Source organism: Lolium rigidum, chromosome 1 (genome assembly GCF_022539505.1).
Source record: "Lolium rigidum isolate FL_2022 chromosome 1, APGP_CSIRO_Lrig_0.1, whole genome shotgun sequence".
NCBI lineage: Eukaryota > Viridiplantae > Streptophyta > Magnoliopsida > Poales > Poaceae > Lolium > Lolium rigidum.
Window position 1 is genome coordinate 84,956,013 of NC_061508.1, and position 18,704 is coordinate 84,974,716.

The window sequence follows — 18,704 nt, forward strand, 5'->3', positions numbered from 1 at the left end:
TCTCGGTCCAACCACTGTTCCCACTGCCGCGAGTAACAACAGTTATTAAGTAAATGAATACAGACCAAAGCATTAAGCTAGATGATTGTGCCATTGATCCCGAATGAATCACTAAACATGAACTGTTACTTTCCCCTTTCCGTCACAGAGGTTTCGCGGTAGCACGCCGTTCTCCACTCATCCCACCTCTTCCCTTGATCGATCCGATAGAAATGGGTACCTGCAGATCATCAAATCGAGAAAAAGAGACAAGGATACAAGATTTCAAAACTCATATTCAATCCTTACATATATTATGAGATTAGATGCATATAAACGCTGCGAGGATTCACCCCAACCTGCAGCTTGTGAGGACTACTCACACATAATATCAAGATTAAAGATAGAAATCATTGTGGCAAATACTTGGATTGAAATCACTATATTCTTACAATGGTCTCCAATTCTCAAGGAGATTTCTATTACAATGGTGATGGCTATGCCTATGGAGGAGATGGGAGATGGAATGGATGAACTATGCGGATGGATCTCCTTCGGTGTGGTGTAGATGGATCTGATGGATGGCGGCTCTGTTTGGCGACGAATGGCTCTCTTTTTGGCGTTGGGTCCTTCAGAGAACTTATAGGGTTTGACCCCGGGAAGGCTTGTGGCCAGTACGGGTGGACGGTATGGGAAGGGATTGCCCGTACCGGTCTCATCTAATCCTTCTAGAACTACCTTTTGACGGCTGGTAAACTTGGCTGCACTTGTGACGCAATTTTCTTCAGTTATTGCGGGTACATTTGCCATTATGATGTGATTTCCTGCACATCATTCAAAGATATGAGTCATTGCACATCTTTGCAATAATTAGTTATTAGTAGCACATTGAGAGGCAAACTTAGTCAATTTCTTGACTTAGCTAAAGGTTTAAACGCGAGAAAAAGTGGTGTATTTCACAGCCATCACCTCTTGAGGGCGAGAAGAGTGCACCTGGGTTCAAGAGTAGTCCTGACTCGAGCAGGTTGGTGTGTTCCTTGACCCGTGAGAATGTTTCTTCACGGTTAAAGGCGGGAGAGACCCCGCGGAGCAGCTCCACTGTTCGGTGGAGGGAGGCCTGGTGGGCATGGATCGGCGAGCCCCCTAACCCACTGGCCGGGCGGTGGGAGGAGCAAAAGGGGGAATGGCGACGAGCTTCAGATAGGTTTGGGGGCATCACCCTGTTGTGAGTGGTGACAGCTGCTACCTTCCATGCCGCCGGAACACTCGCAAATGCTCTTTAGCCCCGTACCTGGTGCGCCAGCTATCGGGGTTTCAGAATCTGAGAGGAACACAGGTACCTAGTCGAGACCCTTTAGGTTATCGGACCACGGTGGCTAGAAGCAACACTCCAAGCTCAACATCAACATGGTGGGGAAGGAGCAGCGCAAGAACAACACGACAGAGAGAGACACGGTTTTACCACGGATTAGGGCCCTCATGGTGAGGTAAAACCCCTACGTCCTGCCCCGGAGTGGTATTGATCTTGCTCCAAGAGGAGTATGGTGTACAAGGTGATGGTGTTCCCTTCCCCAGATCTAGATGTGATCTGCTCTAGGTAGGCGACGATGGTATCTAAAGAGCATCTATGTGGAGTAAATCGGAGTGAAGTCCTCTCTACTAGGCAGCTGCATCTCCTTTTATAGCGGCCTTGGACCTCCTCTCTAAGAAAACTTGGCTAAGGGAAAACCACAGAATGGCCCAAGGAGGCTAACCATGGACTTGGTCCATGGCCACACCAACTGGCTTGGCTCACAAGGAGTGGTTGTGGACGATGTCGACACCCCCTGTTGTACCTGCACCGTCCACCCCGCACCTTTAGGAAAGGGGGCAACTGCCAACTAGCTTTATGCAGGAAAACTTGGACCTTCACTCCTCTTTCGTGCGCGTCATGGCTGGCGTCATCCTCTGGTGGATTTAATCCCACGCGACCGGCTTGTGATAGCATCTTGACGACATCTTCTGAGATACCTCTCGCTGAGGGAAGCCTCGTGAGGCCTTCTGGTAACCTTGGAGTGGCTAAGTCTTGGACCCATCGCGAGGTGCCCCATCTCTCGTGGAGACCTCCTATCTCTTGGAGAGGTGTTCATTGTATTCTGTTAGCGGGCTGTCACGGGGGCCCAACAGCATGTGTACATGGTACCCTATGTTCCATAACAACGACAGTAGTCGTCGCCGCGAGGATGTAGCCGACGGCGCATGGATATAGCCGGGAACACGAGGATGTGTTAGCGCAGCGGCGATGTAGCCAGTGATGCGAGGATGTGGCCGGCGGAAACGATGGCCCAAGACATGAAAATGTAGCCGGTTGTTATATCAAAAGAAATAAACCATAAGATACACTAGAAAGTAGCATTATGTGAGGCGAACACTCCCCCCTCACGAGGATCACTTCTTTTCGTGTGTACATTGCCCCATCATGAATCTTCCTCTCGCGTCGCTCTTGTGGGACTACCGACGGGGAACCTTAATTTCGCCACCATCAGCACTCCTCCCCCCGTCCTCCTACTCTCATGTCGTCGCTTGGGCTCCGCTGGGCAAAGCCTAGCTGGGCGGTGGTGGCGGCGAGGACTCCTCTTCGCCCCCTCGCTCCAAGGAGATGGCCCAGAAAGTCTCCCAAGTGCTAGGGCATGGCGCGGCCGCTGGTGTCATGGTGTGGCTATTATGCGGCGGCGGTGGGACTCCTCTTTTCCCCCTCGCTCGAAGGAGATGGCCCGACCATGTCGGAGCCGATGATGGTGGCATCCTCGGGCGTTGTTACCTTGTTGAAGGTGTCGTGGTTGCGTATCTCTCGCCTCTTGCTATATGTTCTGGGGGAAACCCTATATCTGGGTCTCCCGGATCGGACGATGGGGGACACTTTCGGTGACGCTCACCCTCTGTGGGCATCGTTTTGGAACACGTGATGCCTAGGGTGTACTGTTGGTGGAGCGATGTTTCATCTACCGCGTCAAGGACGGCTTGGTATTGAGGGGTCTTGGTGGCTAGCATGTGATGATGGATGCTCGCAGGGCGGCGGCGCTGCCTGGCGCCGTGGAGGCGTCGATGGCAGGCCTGACAAGGTCAATGCCATGACCCTTCGTGAAGATGGTGGCAACAATTTGTTGATTGTGTGCAATGGTGTGCATTTAGGGTCTGTTGGACCGGTTTGCAACAAATATTCTTCCATTTTATTATGGTGCGATGAGATGCGATCAGATCTTCTCGTACCGAAGACTGCTGATTAACTCGCATGGAACTTGAGGCGGAATCGAAAATCGTGGCTCTCGTGTGTACTTCTTTTCTCAAAGCACGAAACTCGAGTCATTTGTTTTCTCCATCAGTTTCAAATTATCTGCAGCGCAGCTAGGCTGTCTGATTTCAGTGATTCAGCAATGTGGTCAATAGAGGGCGATTACTTCAAAAGCGGAGCTCCAAACTCCGCAGGAATCAACGGCCATTCTAGCTGAACGTAGTAGAATAGAACAACCCACCGGCCGGGCGCTATGCTCCCTTATGCCACGGCGGTCGAGGCCGAGGCGGCGCTGGGGCGCGCCATGACGGGGGCGGAGGCGGCGTGGTTCCGTTACTCGGCGGCGCTGCCGGACCACTTGCTCTACTGTCAAACCATCGCCATCATCCTGATCGTCCACACGCTCGCGGGGCTGCCCCTCGCACTGCTCGAGCTCCGTGCGCCGCCGGACGACGTCTCCGTAATGCCGTACAAGCTGCAACCCCGCGTGCGCCTGTCGCGGGCGCAATTCCTCCGATGCTACCTGGAGAGTTCGCGCCTCTTGGTGCTCCACGGCGGCGCGCTCAGCTTCGTCTCCTACCCTGCCGTCAAGGTCAGTATCCGTGCATACAGAGAGTCAGAGACGCGTGTGCTCGGACACAGCCTGATGGGTGGCGTTCATGCTCAGATGCTGGGGATCGGCACGGGGCTGCGGCTGCCGTCGGCGGGGCAGACGGCGGCGCAACTGGTGGTGTACCTCCTGGTGCAGGACTACGTCTACTACTGGATCCACCGGGTGCAGCACACCAGGTGGGTCTACCGCAAGGCCCACCGCGTCCACCACGAGTTCAGCGCGCCCTTCGGCTTCGTCGCGCAGTACGCGCACTGGGCCGACGTGCTCCTCCTCGGCGTCCCTGCCATGGCCGGCCCGGCCATCGCGCCATGTCATATGACCACCTTGTGGCTCTGGTTCGCCATGCTGCAGCTAATTGCCATCGACGTCCACTCCGGGTAAGCATCACCATTGCTACTTCTCCATCAGACGATAACTTGCATTCACCCTCTAATGGAAAAGAATGCCAGGTTTGACTTCCCTCTAAACCCCACGAAGCTTATACCGTTCTACGGAGGGGCACAATACCATGACCATCATCACCGCGTAGGAGAACACAGCCACAGCAACTTCGCTCCAACTTTTACCTACTGCGACTATCTATACGGCACAGATAAAGTAAGATTTCTTTAGTAAGTGTGGGGAAATTTTGTACTACTAAGTTAGTACAATTTTTGTACTAAGTTTTTGACACTTTTCATGAATTGGAGGAAGTGCTATCTAATCACATCTTAGATTGACCAAGGCTTTTACTATTTCCTAAGATTGTAATGTGAGGCGTGGTCACATCTCATCCTTTCTCAATATTTGATTTGGGTTTTTTTATGGAGCGCACGTGAACTTAGAGCATACAATCAAAGGATCTCAACTTTAGTCATCAAATTTATCTACTGTTTCTTTAGCATTGTTTGTCTAGTTTATATACCTTACCGCAGGACCGACATTAAATTCATACTTTGTGTTTTCAGGGCTACAGACGCCATAAGGCAAGCCTAGAAAAGGTATCTCCATCTCACCTCTGATTTATACATCAATGGGTTTTTTTTTCAATTTTTACTCTCTTTATCAGATTTTATTCTTATACTTTTTTTACAACAATAAACTTGTAGATCATCATATGAAACTACTGTTGTATAACAACATTTTTCATAATGTTAAGTGTTCAACAAAAAAAAGTTTGCGAAGTGCAATCACAAATATAATTCTACAAATTTTGAATAACAATTTTAGAATTTATAGGGGAAAGATATATGAGGTTTCCAAGTCGGTTCTACAACACTTGGTTGGTGCTAAGCCAGAGTCTAGAGTCTGAGAGGGTAACCAAGATCTTGGTTGAACTTGAATATGAAAAAAGAATAGACAGTAAGTTGGGTAAGATACTATATCTTTTTTCTACAATCGTAAGTGTTTAGCATAGTACTATTATGAGATAAACAAACAATAGTGTACTACTGATCCAATGGTTAATTATGATATGCCAGTGATAGAGATGAAAGTTCTACAAAAATATATTACTTATTATGCTTAAAATACTAAATGACCTATGTAGCATGATATAGATGGCGAAGGAGATGCCAGGAGAAAAACGTTGACGAAGGATAGAGCAATCAAATCGACATCGAGAAGTAAAAGTGGATCTTTTTACCACTGTTGGCCAGTCAGACTAAAGGACCATACTCCCTCAATTATTAACATAGATACTTCGAGCATGTTTGTTCAAAGGAATTCTAAATGAATTTTAGAGGATTTTATTTCTTTGGATCATGTATGTTTGGTTTGTACGATTTTAAAACCATAGGAATTTCCCCATGGGATATTTTGGATGCATTTTTATAAGAAAAGTTTCTTAGATCCAACCTTATGAAAAAATTCCTTTGTTCCAATGACAATCCTTTCATGCCCCTAATTCTTCATACAAGCTCCTGGTTTTCCTATCGTGCAACCAAACATCTTCTATTACATATTTCTATTATTTTGAATTCTGTATGATTTAGTATGTCATGGCATTTCAATCTTAATTTCTTCGCATTCTTGCGTTTTCAATATCATACGAACCACTTAGACCCTTCACTTACAATATGTGTTGTGAATTAGTACAACTGCAAGTGAACAAAAAGAAATGTATATACGGCTGCTTGTTTCTGTGACGTGTGCATGTTGCAACACGATCAGCAGTCGCATCTTCCACCGTTCCCATTTTTTTTTTTTTTGTTTTCGGGGGAAATATCCGGTTACCTTGAACTCCGTTTGGGCTTGCCATAGAGCTATGGGTTCGGCTTCAGCCTGGTTTGAGCTCGGCCCGAGACGGCTCACTGAATTTCTCACTAACTTAGTCAGTTGTTTTGTCAATTTTGAAAGAAAAAAAATCAGTGAATACTCAACGTTTTCAGAAAAAAATGGAAAACTTATAGTAGTAGTCTATATATGTACTGTTAGTATTCTAGGAAATTAAGAGCTCAATTCAAATTTGGTGGCCACAAGCTAGAAGGCCAAGACGGAATTCAGAGTCTATCTATGTACTGTTAGTATTGTCCGTAAAAAATATGTGTATTCTTAATCTTCTAGAAAATTCAGAGCTCAAAGTTTTCAGAAAATTTGAAAAAATAATCTATCTATGTATTGTCAGTATCCTGGGAAATTCAGTGCGCTTTTCGCCCAAAGATTTTGGAATTTAAACCCTTCTTCAAAATTCGGCTAAATCTGAAGTGATTTTTTTTTTAGAAAACGCAAAGGTATTTTTGCATTTCATTTCATTGAAAAGGTAGAAGTTCTTCACAAGCCTCCTAGAAGGTATTACATGGGTTTAGTACAACAAAGATTTTAATGCACATCCCAGGTTGTTGGTAGCACGTCTCTCGGTCCCTTGGCACCAGCTAGAGCCCAGGCCGCTACTTCGTCTTTGATGGTAGCACACAGGTTGCGGATGGAGGGCTGATGTCCATCGAAACCGCAGGTGTTACGGTGTTTCCAGATCATCCAGGGCACCATCAGAGTTATAGTTCCGAGCCCTTTGCGCATTGGTTTGGGTGTGTGATGCCTTGCCACGGTCCACCAGTCGTTTAGGAATGCGTCGTACAACGGTGGCCTGCAGGACATATGAAGCCAGGATAGTATCTCATGCCAAATATGCCGCGAGAAAGGCCAACCGATGAAGAGGTGGTGGATGTGTAGGGATTCGTAGCATAGAAAACAAAAAATTTCCTACCACAAGAACGAATAACAAGCCAAGATCTAATCTAATAGATGGTAGCAACGAGGTGAAGATCATCATACCCTCGAAGATCGCTAAGCGTTAATGAGATAGATCTCGTGGTTGATTAGTCGATCACTTGCCGCTTGCAAAAGCGCGTAGAAGATCTTGACGGTGCCACAGTCGGGCAGCACCTCCGCACTCGGTCACATGTACGGTGTTGATGACGACGTCCTTCTCCCTGTTCCAACGGGCAGCGGATGTAGTAGATCCTCCTCGGAATCCCGCCATCACGACGGCGTGGTGACGGTGGTGATGGAGATCTCCGGGAGCGCTTCGCCGTAAGCACCGCCAGAGAAATAGGAGGAGGGAGTAGCTAGGGTTTGGGAGAGGGGGTGCTTGGGGCGCCGGACTTGGTGCCCCTTGCGTGGTGCGTCTATTGGTGTGGCCGGCCCCCTCCTCTCTCCCTCTCTTTATATAGATGGAACCCCCTAGGGTTGCCCCAAAACCAATTTGAACTCCAACTCCAAAACTTACCATAATGGGGAAACCTAGGTCAAGTGGGATTGCTCCCTTTCCTTGATTCATGGCCGGCCAAGGTGGTGGAGTCCACCATGGACTCCACCTTCCCTCTTGGTTGGCCGGCTAGGGTTGGTGGAGTCCATCCGGGACTCCACCTTCCATAGTGATTTATTCCGGATATTTCTAAAACCTTCTAGTACCTTCCATAAATGCACCGGATCATTTCCAAACTTGGAATATGACTTCCTATATATGAATCTTATTCTCCGGACCATTCTGGAACTCCTCGTGATGCCCTGGATCCCATCCGAGACTCCGAACAATATTTGAACTCCATTTCATCTTCCATATCTACTTAAAACGACATCGAACCTTAAGTGTGTCACCCTACGGTTCATCAATTATGCGGACATGATCGAGACTCTTCTCCGATCAATAACTAATAGCGGGTCCTGGAGATTCATAATATCTCCCACATATTCAACGATGACTTCGTGATCGAAAGAACCGTTTATATACGATACCGCTTCTCTTTGTCTCGCGATATTTAACTTATCTGAAGTTTGATCGTCGGTATCCATACCTAGTTCAACCTCGTTACCGATAAGACTCGTACCGTGATATGATATCCCTTGTGAGCCAGTCACGTGCTTGCAAGCTAGTTGGATGTCATTCCACCGAGAGGTCCCATAGTATATATATCCGTTATTAGGATGGATAAATCCCACTATTGATCGACGTGCTTCAACCCTATACTTTCCGAAGACTTAATGCCACCTTTATAACAACCCATTTACGAAGTAGTGTTTGGCGTCATCAAAGCATCCATCCGGTGTAGGTGATCAACATGATCTCATGGTTGAAGGATTAGGTTACTATGTATCTTAAAGCTTGAAGCACAACGAACTAAATGGCTTGATCATATGCTACGCTTACTATGGGTGTATGTCCATCACATCATTCACCTTAATGATATGATCTTGTTATTAATAACATCCAATGTTCATGATCATGAAACTATGATCATCTATTAATCAACAAGCTAGTTTAACTAGAGGCTTACTAGGGACTCTTTTATGTTTACAAAACACACACGTATTAATTTTTCGGTTCATACAATCATAGCATGGGATGCAAACATTTATCATAAACACAAAGATATAATAATAAATATTTTATTATTGCATCTTGGGCATATCTCCAACAGTCTCCCACTTGCACTAGATTCAATAATCTAGATTACACGGTAATGTGCCTAACATCCATGGCGTTCTGGTGTGTAGGTCATGTTTTGCTCTAGGGAGAGCTTTAGTCAACGAATATGCCACATTTAGATATGTGTGTACTTTGCAAATCTTTTTATGTCGCCGTCTTCGACATACCCGCGAATAGAATGAAAACGTAGCTTCTTATGCTTCAGCATCTTGTGTGACCTTGGCTCCTGAGTATTGGCTATGGCACCCATCACAATAGATGGTCATCGGGTCCAACGCACTAGGAACCACACCAAGCTCAGTAATGAAACACTTCATCCACATCGCCTCTGATGAAGGCTCCGAAGCAGCTATGTATTCTGATTCAGTTGAAGATTTCGCCACAACGCTTTGCTTAGCACTCCTCCAGCTTACTGCTGCACCATTCAAAATAAATACGTATCCAGATTGAGACTTAGAGTCATCCGGATCAGTGTTCCAACTAGCATCGGTGTAACTGGTTACAACAAGCTCTTGGTCACCTCCATAACAAAGAAACATATCCTTAGTTCTTTTCAAGTACTTTAGGATATTCTTGACCGATGTCCAGTGTTCCATTCCTGAATAACTTTGATATCTGCTGGTCAAACTAACATCATGTGCGATATCCAGTTTTGTACACAGCATGGCATACATAATAGAGCCTATGGCCGAACCATATGGGATTTTATTCATCTTTTCTCTTTCTTCTGTCGTAGCTGGACTTTGAGTTTTACTCAAGGTCTTACCTGATAACATGCTGGTCAAACTAACAGCATGTGCGACATCCAGTCTTGTACACAGCATGGCATACATAATAGAGCCTATGGCCGAACCATAGGGGATTTTATTCATCTTTTCTCTTTCTTCTGCCGTAGCTGGACTTTGAGTTTTACTCAAGGTCTTACCTGATAACATGAGAAAGAACCCTTTCTTGCTCTCATCCATTGTAAATTTCTTTAGAATCTTATCCAGGTATGTACTCTGTGAAAGCTCTGTTAGGCGTCTTGATCTATCTCTATAAATCTTGATGCCTAAAACGTATGCTGCTTCTCCAAGGTCCTTCATTGGAAAACACTTATTCAAATAGCCTTTGACACTACTAATAAGTTATATATCATTTCCAATCAACAATATGTCATCCACATATAATATCAGGAATGCTACAGAGCTTTTACTCACTTTCTTGGAAATACAAGCTTCTCCAAAAGTTTGTATAAATCCCAAATCTTTAATCACCTTATCAAAGCGTCGGTTCAACTTCCGGGACGCTTGCTTCAGTCCATAAATGGAACGATAAAATTTGCATACCTTGTCAGCATTTTTAGGATCGACAAAACCTTTGGGTTATACAATATACAACTTTTTCTCAATGTCACCATTAAGGAACGCCGTTTTGACATCCATCTGCCAAATTTCATAATCGAAAAATGCAGCGATTGCTAACAATATCCTCACAGACTTTAGCTTCACTACAGGTAAGAAAGTCTCATCATAGTCAACTCCTTGAATTTGTCAGAACCCTTTCGCGACAAGTCGAGCTTTATAGACAGTAATATTACCATCAACATCTATTTTTATTTTGAAGATCCATTTATTCTCGATGGCCTTGCGGCTATCAGGTAAGTCTACCAAAGTGCATACTTGGTTACCATACATTGATCCCCTTTTGGATTTCATGTCCTCTTGACATTTGTTGGAATCTGGGCTCATCATTGCTTCCTGATACGTCATAGGGTCATTATCATTGTTGTCCACAATCATGACATTTAAGGCGGGATCATACCAATCAGGAGTGGCACGAACCCTCGTCGACCTGCGAGGTTCAGTAGTAACTTCGTTCGGAGTTTCATGATCATTATCATTAGCTTCCTCACTAATCGGTGCAGGATGCACAAGAACATCTTCCGGTGCTGCGCTATTCTGATTTTTGAGAGAAGGTTCAGTAACCTCGTCGATTTCTACTTTCCTTCCAATCACTTCTTTCGAGAGAAACTCCTTCTTAAAAAAGGACCCGTTCTTGGTAACAAATATTTTATCTTCGGATCTGTGATAGAAGGTATACCCAATTTTTTCTTTAGGGTATCATATGAAGACGTATTTCTCCGCTTTGGTTCGAGCTTGTCAGGTTGTAACTTTTTTACATAAGCTTTGCAACCCCAAACATTAAGGAACGACAACTTAGGTTTGTTTCCAAACCACAATTCATATGGTGTCGTTTCAACGGATTTAGATGGTGCCCTATTTAAAGTGAATGTTGATGTCTCTAATGCATAACTCCAAAACGATAACGATAAATATGTAAGAGACATCATAGATCGAACCATATCCAAGAGAGTTCGATTACGACGTTCGGACACACCATTGCGCTGTGGTGTTCCCGGCGGTGTCAACTGTGAAAGTATTCTGTATTTCTTTAAATGCATGTCAAACTCATAATTTAGATATTCACCTCCACGATCAGAACGTAGAAATTTAATTGTCTTTTTACATTGATTTTCTACTTTACTTTGGAATTCCTTAAACTTCTCGAAATTTTCATATTTATGTTTCATTAAGTAGATATACCCATATCTACTCAAATCATCTGTGAAAGTAAGAACATAACGATAACCACCGCCCGATGCTACACTCATTGGTCCACATACATCAGTATGTATGATTTCCAATAAGTCTGTAGCTCGCTTCATAATACTAGAGAATGGAGTCTTAGTTATTTTTTCCATCAGACATGCTTTACATCTATCAAGTGATTCAAAATCAAGTGATTCAAGTAATCCATCTCAATGGAGTTTCTTCATGCGCTTCACTCCAATATGACCAAGACGACAGTGCCACATGTATGTAGAATTATCATTTAATTTCATTCGTTTAGCATCATTGTTATGAATATGTGTATCACTACTATCGAGATTTAACAAGAATAAACCATTCATCTTAGGTGCATGACTATAAAAAGATATTATTCATATAAATCGAACAACCATTATTCTCAGACTTGAATGAACAACCACTTTGCTATAAATAAGATCTAGATATAATGTTCATGCTTAACGCAGGCACCAAATAAAAATTATTTAGATTTAAAACTAATCATGATGGTAGATGTAGGCGGAGCGTGTCGACAACGATCACATCGACCTTGCATCCATTTCCAACGCGCATCGTCACCTCGTCCCTTGCTAGTCTTCCTTTATTCCGTAGCTCTTGTTTCGAGTTACAAATATGAGCAGCCGAACCAGTATCAAATACTCATGCGCTACTGCGATTACTAGTAAGATACACATCAAAAACATGTATATCAGATATACCTTTCTTTTTTATGTTGTCGCTCTTCAGATCTGCCAGGTAGTTTGAGCAGTTTCGCTTCCAGTGTCCCTCTTCTTTGCAGTATTAGCACAGAGTATCAGGTTTGGGGCTAGCCTTGGGTTTCTTAGGAGGCGCGTCAGCTTTCTTCCCGCCCTTCTTGAATTTACCCTTTTCCTTATGCTTGCACTGCTTCTTGAACTTGGTGGTCTTATTGACCATCAACACTTGATGCTCTTTTTTATCTCCACTTCAGCAGTTTTCAGCATTAACAAGAGTTCAGGTAACGTCTTGTCCGTGCACTGCATATTGTAGTTCATCACGAAGTTCTTGTAACTAGGTGGCAGTGATTGAAGAACACGATGAATCCCCAAAGCATTAGGAATCGTTATTCCCAAATCTTGGAGTTTCTTTGCGTGCCCAGACATCTTGAGCAAGTGCTCGCTAACGGAGCTGCCCTCCTCCATCTTAAGAAGAAGAGGAAGAGGAATAGGAAGAGGAATAGGAAGAGGAGGAGGAAGAAGAAGAAGAAGAAGAAGAAGAAGAAGAAGAAGAAGAAGAAGAAGAAGAAGAAGAAGAAGAAGAAGAGGAAGAAGAAGACGAGGAAGAGGAAGAGGACGAGGAAGAGGAAGAGGAAGAGGAAGAGGAAGAGGAAGAAGAAGAAGAAGAAGAAGAAGAAGAAGAAGAAGAAGAAGAAGAAGAAGAAGAAGAAGAGGAAGAAGAAGAAGAGGAAGAAGAAGAAGAAGAAGAGGAAGAAGAAGAAGAGGAAGAAGAGGAAGAGGAGGAAGAGGAAGAAGAAGAAGAGGAAGAGGAAGAAGAGGAAGAGGAAGAAGCAGAAGCAGAAGAAGAAGAAGAAGAAGAAGAAGAAGAAGAAGAAGAAGAAGAAGAAGAAGAAGAAGAAGAAGAAGAAAAACAGGAAAAAGGCGTTGGTGGGATAATGCGTTGTTCTGTGTGTGGAAAACCTAATCATAACAAGAAAGGGAATGCAAAATTTGTTGAGACGCAACTACATGAACAATTAGAGATTCATGGTGATAATGACGATATTGCTATTCCGGAGGTTCTACAGGTAATTAATAAAAAAATGGTGTTCCCACATTTTCTGCATTTATATTTCTTGAAATTTTGTACTGAATCCTACACACCTACTTAATGTAACTAATTAATCTGCACATGAGGTTCAAGTTGTTGTACCCGAAATATAATTAGCCCATTAATAACTAGCGTGGAACTTGAGGGGGAATCAAAAATCGTGGCTCTCGTGTGTACTTCTTTTCTCAAAGCACGAAACTCGAGTCATTTGATTTCTCCTATCAGTTTCAAATTAGCTGCACTGCAGCTAGCCTGTCTGATTCCACTGATTCAGCAACTGCGGATGCGATCCGCGATTACTTTAAAAGCACAGCTCCGAACGCCGTAGGAATCAACGAAAATTCTAGCTGAAGGTAGTAGAACAACCCACCGGGCGCTATGCTCCCTTATGCCACGGCGGTCGAGGCCGAGGCGGCACTGGGGCGCGCCATGACGGTGGCGGAGGCGGCGTGGTTCCGTTACTCGGCGGCGCTGCCGGACCACTTGCTCTACTACCAAACCATCGCCATCATCCTGGTCATCTACACGGTCGGGGGGGTGCCCCTCGCACTGCTCGAGCTCAGCGCGCCGGCGAAGGACGTCTCCGTAATGCCGTACAAGCTGCAGCCCCGCGCGCGCCTATCGCCGGCCGAATTCCTCCGGTGCTACCTGGAGAGTGCGCGCCTCCTGGTGCTCCACGGCGGCGCGCTCGGCGTCGTCTCCTACCCTGCCGTCAAGGTCCGTATCAGTGTGTACAAAGATGTGTGTGTTGAGACAAGACCTGATGGGCGGCGTTCATGCTTAGATGCTGGGGCTCCGGGCCGGGCTGCGTCTGCCGTCGGCGGGGGAGACAGCGGCGCGGCTGGTTGTGTACCTCCTAGTGCAGGACTATGTTACCTACTGGATCCATCGGGTGCTGCACACCAGGTGGGTCTACCGCAAGGTCCACCGCGTCCACCACGAGTTCACCGCGCCCTTCGGCTTCGTCGCGCAGTACGCACACTGGGTCGACGTCCTCCTCCTCAGTGTCCCGTCCATGGTCGGCCCAGCCATCGTGCCGTGCCACATGACCACCTTGTGGCTCTATTTCGTCATACTCCAACTAATTGCCATCGACATCCACTCCGGGTAAGCATCATCATTGCCAATGCTACTACTCCTTTTCATCAGACGGACGTGCATGCACTCTCTCTTCTCACAGAAACGAATGTCAGGTTTGACTTCCCGCTAAACCCCACCAAGTTTATCCCGTTCTACGGAGGAGCAAAATTCCATGACTATCATCACCGCATAGGAGAGCATAGCCAGAGCAACTTCGCTCCAACTTTTACCTACTGCGACTATCTGTACGGGACAGATAAAGTAAGGAGTTCATCAGATCCTTTTTCTAATTATTTAATCAAATCTTAAATTAAGCAAGACGTTTAATATTCATAGATTGTAAGTTGAGATGTGTTCACGTCTCATCCATCCTCTGTATTTAGAGCAAGTTATCAAAGGCACATCAACTAAAATCATCAAGGATATCTATTATGGGTTTAGAAGTATTTGTCTCGATTATATATCATACATCAGGACAACCGTTAAATTGGTGCTTTGTGATTTCAGGGCTACACATACCATAAGGCAAGCCTAGCAAAGGTAGCTCTCCATCACCTCCGATTTACAATGATTTCTGTCATTCGTTTTTTTACTCTCTTTGCCAAATTTTATGCTTACTCTTGTTTTTGCCAACATAAAAGGACTGACGTGTAGAACATAATAGAAATGAATGTTTTATACCAACATTTTTCATATTGTAAGGTGTTCAACAAAAATATGTTTGTTCAGTGTAATTAAGAGTTAAGTCTACAAAAACATCACTAACAATCTTAGAATATGAGGGATCCATGTATAATTCTCTATGTATTACTATAATTTCTAAGATTGTTAGTATGATGCATCCACGTATGAATTATCTAGTGGCACGCACCATATGCTTGACAAGCCGGAGTCCACACTATCATGAGGGGGCATTCTCTTAGTTGAACTTGAGTAGGATAAACATAGGCAATAAATTGGGTAGGATAGTGTCTTTATTTTTACTATAATGTAATTGGTTGATATAGGTACTACTAATATTTAATTATGAGATGCCACAGATAGATATGTAAGTTCTAGATAATATAGTAGTTGTTATGCTTCAAAATATTAAATGACCTATGTGATTTTATTTTTAACTACACGTCATTCCTTGTATGTTGGCACCATGATATAGTTGGCGAAGGAGATGGCAGAAAACAATGTTGGCGAAGGAAATGTCAATATATTCAACAAAGGGGAATAGAAGTGGATCATTTACGATTGTTGGCCAGTCTGACCGAAGGACGATCATGCTCCCTCAGGAATCAACAGAAATACTTCTGCATTCTTCATACAAAGGAATTCAATTAAATTTTAAGGGATTATATTTCTTAGTATTTGTTTCCTACAAAGATAATTTGGTTTATAGGATTGGAACCATGGGATTTTTCCTATGGGCTAGTATGGATGCAATTTCATAAGAAATTTTCCCTTATGTCCAATCTCATGGAATATTCCCTATGTTCAATGGGAAACATATCACTACTGGAAAACGGGCCTTTAGTCCCGGTTGGTATGGGGCTATAGTCCCGGATGTGCAACCTGGACTAAGCAATCGGGACTAAAGCCTCCCCCGTCCTTAGTCCCGGTTGTGTTACGAATCGGGATTAAAGGGCATCGAGTTGTGCATGGGTGCTCGGGGTGGAGGGGCTTTAGTTAGGTTGGTATTACCAACTGGGACTAAAGTCCTCCACGCGTCAGAGGCTTAGGGTTTTATGTTTTCCATTCAAATCGACGGTATTACATGCAGCAATCAAGGAAGCATTACACATCACCGTCATGAATATAGAGATTATCATGAATACAGTAATGCATATACAATATAAGTATCCACATAATCGACGATATTACTTAGGATCCCTATGTTCTAAATACATATTTCCAATGGTATTCTCCTTCTGCATCTATGGCCTCCATAAGTAAGAATCCCGCCAATTCATCTTGAATTGCTCGTACGCGATCCTTTGTTAGGTGTTTGTCCCACATACGTCCGATCTAATGTAAAGAGGGGATCAATATATATGAATGAAACTCAACACAATTGATTGGCAATATAATAAGATTGTGAATATTGTTTCCTTAGACGAAGGCTATGTAGAATCCCTCCCCCTGACGACATCTCGCTAATGTAATCGCAAACGTAGTATCCACATAAATTATTCCCGTCTTCGTACATCAAACACTTTACGAGAATATAGTTCAATCAAATAATAATCAAGCATAATAATGGTATTGAAACAAGAATGAAAGAGATGCGCAGACTTAGCTATAGTACTACTTACATCATAATATCGAAATGTAAGCTCATGTTTCCATTCACCCCTAGCAAACTTGATGAACCGTTTCCAAACCCTACCGGCAAAGAAAAATGAGTTAAGGAGTTATTAATTACTTGATATCAGGAAATGAACTAAAGATGCCGAAATAGGGCGATAATTATTGAAATTACCACTGGAGCATTGTGCTAAGGTCCGCCCATGTCTCACGGTCTTTACGTTTCGATTCCATGACAAGTACTTCTCCTTTGTCAAGCTGAATGACTAGAAGAATAAAGTGGAACCTGCACACGTATAACTCGAAGGATTACACTTAACATCGAGTAAGCGAAATCAAATCTGTACAAAAAAGTAACACTCACAAGGAAATATTATTTCCTCTTTGGTTTCTTGTTTCATTAGAAACGTTAGCAAGTACTCATCTGTGTCCTTCGGGTGTTTTTATACTGTAACTTCATGAATGGTATTTTGGTTAATGAACCCAACATCATAGATTTGTCCTCTTTTGCATTCGAGCATCTTAATTCTGCATAATATCGTACACAAGAATATGGTGAGGATAATTATTAATGCAGTGAACGAGCTAAGCTAGAGACTTAATTACAGAAATAAATCACTTACATAGAGATTTGCCCATGGCATCTTCATTGAATAACTGAAATAACCTTCAAAATCAATGTGTATCCCGTCTTTGCTACGGAAGTAATGCTCATCTCGAACTGCCACGATGAGCATGATATCCCCTTCACGGCAGGCTTGCATGTACCCGTCATGCGATCTTCGCATTTGTGTTCCTAGAAGCTCGAACTTGTCAACTCCGAGGAGAGGCTTCCCGTATGTGTGTGTGTGTGTGTGTGTGTGTGTGTATATATATATATATATATATATATATATATATATATGTGTGTGTTAATTCAGGCGTGGGATGGTAGCCTTGGTATTCAACAGTCGTACCAAGATTTCTGGCCACTCGTTCGACCATTTCTGCCGTCTCCAGATCATCATAGAAGTACACGTTGAGGGGGCAACTCTTGGTTTTTTTGTCCTCCCAGATGTGGTACTTGCCAAATTGAGTACTCTAATGTATATTCTCCGACGGAACTCGCATACGTATGAAAAATATAGTATGAGATAAACAAACAATAGTGTTCTGCTAATCCAATAGTTAATTGTGATATGCCAGTGCTAGAGATTGAAGTTCTACCAAATATATTACTTGTTATGCTTAAAATACTGAATGATCTATGTAGTTTTATTTTTTTACTACTTGTCTCCTTCCTTCTTTCTTGGCAGCATGATATAGATGGCGAAGGAGATGCCAGAAGAAAAACGGCGATGAATGATAGAGCAATCAAATCAATATCAAGATGTAAAAGTGGATCTTTTACCACTGTTGGGCAGTCTGGCTAAAGGACCATGCTCCCTCAATCATTAACATGGATACTTGGAGCATGTTGGCTCAAAGGAAATTTAAATTAATTTTAGAGGATTTTATTTGTTAGGAGCATGTATGTTTGGTTTGTACGATTTTAAAATCATAGGGATTTCTCCATGGGATATTTTGGATGCATTTTCATAAGAAAAGTTTCTTCGATCCAACCTTATGAAAATTTTCCTTTGTTCCAATGACAACACTTTCATGCACTTAATTCTTCACACAAGCTCCTGGTTTTTCTATGGTGCAACCAAACATCTTCTATTATTTTGAATTCTATATGCTTTAGTATGGCATGACATTTCGATCTGAATCGAGGAGTTTCCTTTGGAGGAAGGATGACCGGGAATCGGAGCACTACTAGAAAAATCATTATGGGTAGAAATATATTCATTAGCGCACGTAAAAAAAATATGCTCCACATAAATTATTTATGTGGCGCACCAAAAAATATGCTCCACGGAAATGTAGGACTGTTGAGCCACAGAACTTGCCTTTCTGTGGCGCATGTGGACGGATGCACCACAGAAGTTTTATGTGAAGCATTTGACATGGTGCACCATGGAAGTTTTAAGAAATTCTGTGGGGCATGTACATATACGCCACAGAATTCAAATATCAATCACGTGACAAGGCATATGCACCACATAAGTATAAAAAAATGTGCCATAGAAAAGCTTTTTTCTAATAGTGGAGCCACGGGCTATG

At 43.5% G+C, this 18,704-nt stretch overlaps 2 protein-coding genes across 2 annotated transcripts; both read left to right on the forward strand.

The window, feature by feature from the left end:
• The first annotated feature begins 3,503 nt into the window (after positions 1 to 3,503).
• On the forward strand, positions 3,504 to 4,864 carry LOC124648424 (very-long-chain aldehyde decarbonylase GL1-10-like). Its single transcript, XM_047188198.1, has 4 exons — positions 3,504 to 3,842; positions 3,918 to 4,240; positions 4,313 to 4,460; positions 4,811 to 4,864. The coding sequence occupies exons 1-4, from the start codon at positions 3,504 to 3,506 to the stop codon at positions 4,862 to 4,864; spliced, it is 864 nt and encodes a 287-aa protein (XP_047044154.1).
• Positions 4,865 to 13,562: 8,698 nt separating this feature from the next.
• On the forward strand, positions 13,563 to 15,489 carry LOC124676848 (very-long-chain aldehyde decarbonylase GL1-10-like). The gene is made up of 5 exons (XM_047212875.1): positions 13,563 to 13,901; positions 13,969 to 14,291; positions 14,378 to 14,525; positions 14,772 to 14,804; positions 15,421 to 15,489. Exons 1-5 carry the CDS (start codon positions 13,563 to 13,565, stop codon positions 15,487 to 15,489), a joined length of 912 nt encoding a protein of 303 aa, XP_047068831.1.
• The last annotated feature ends 3,215 nt before the right edge of the window (positions 15,490 to 18,704 follow it).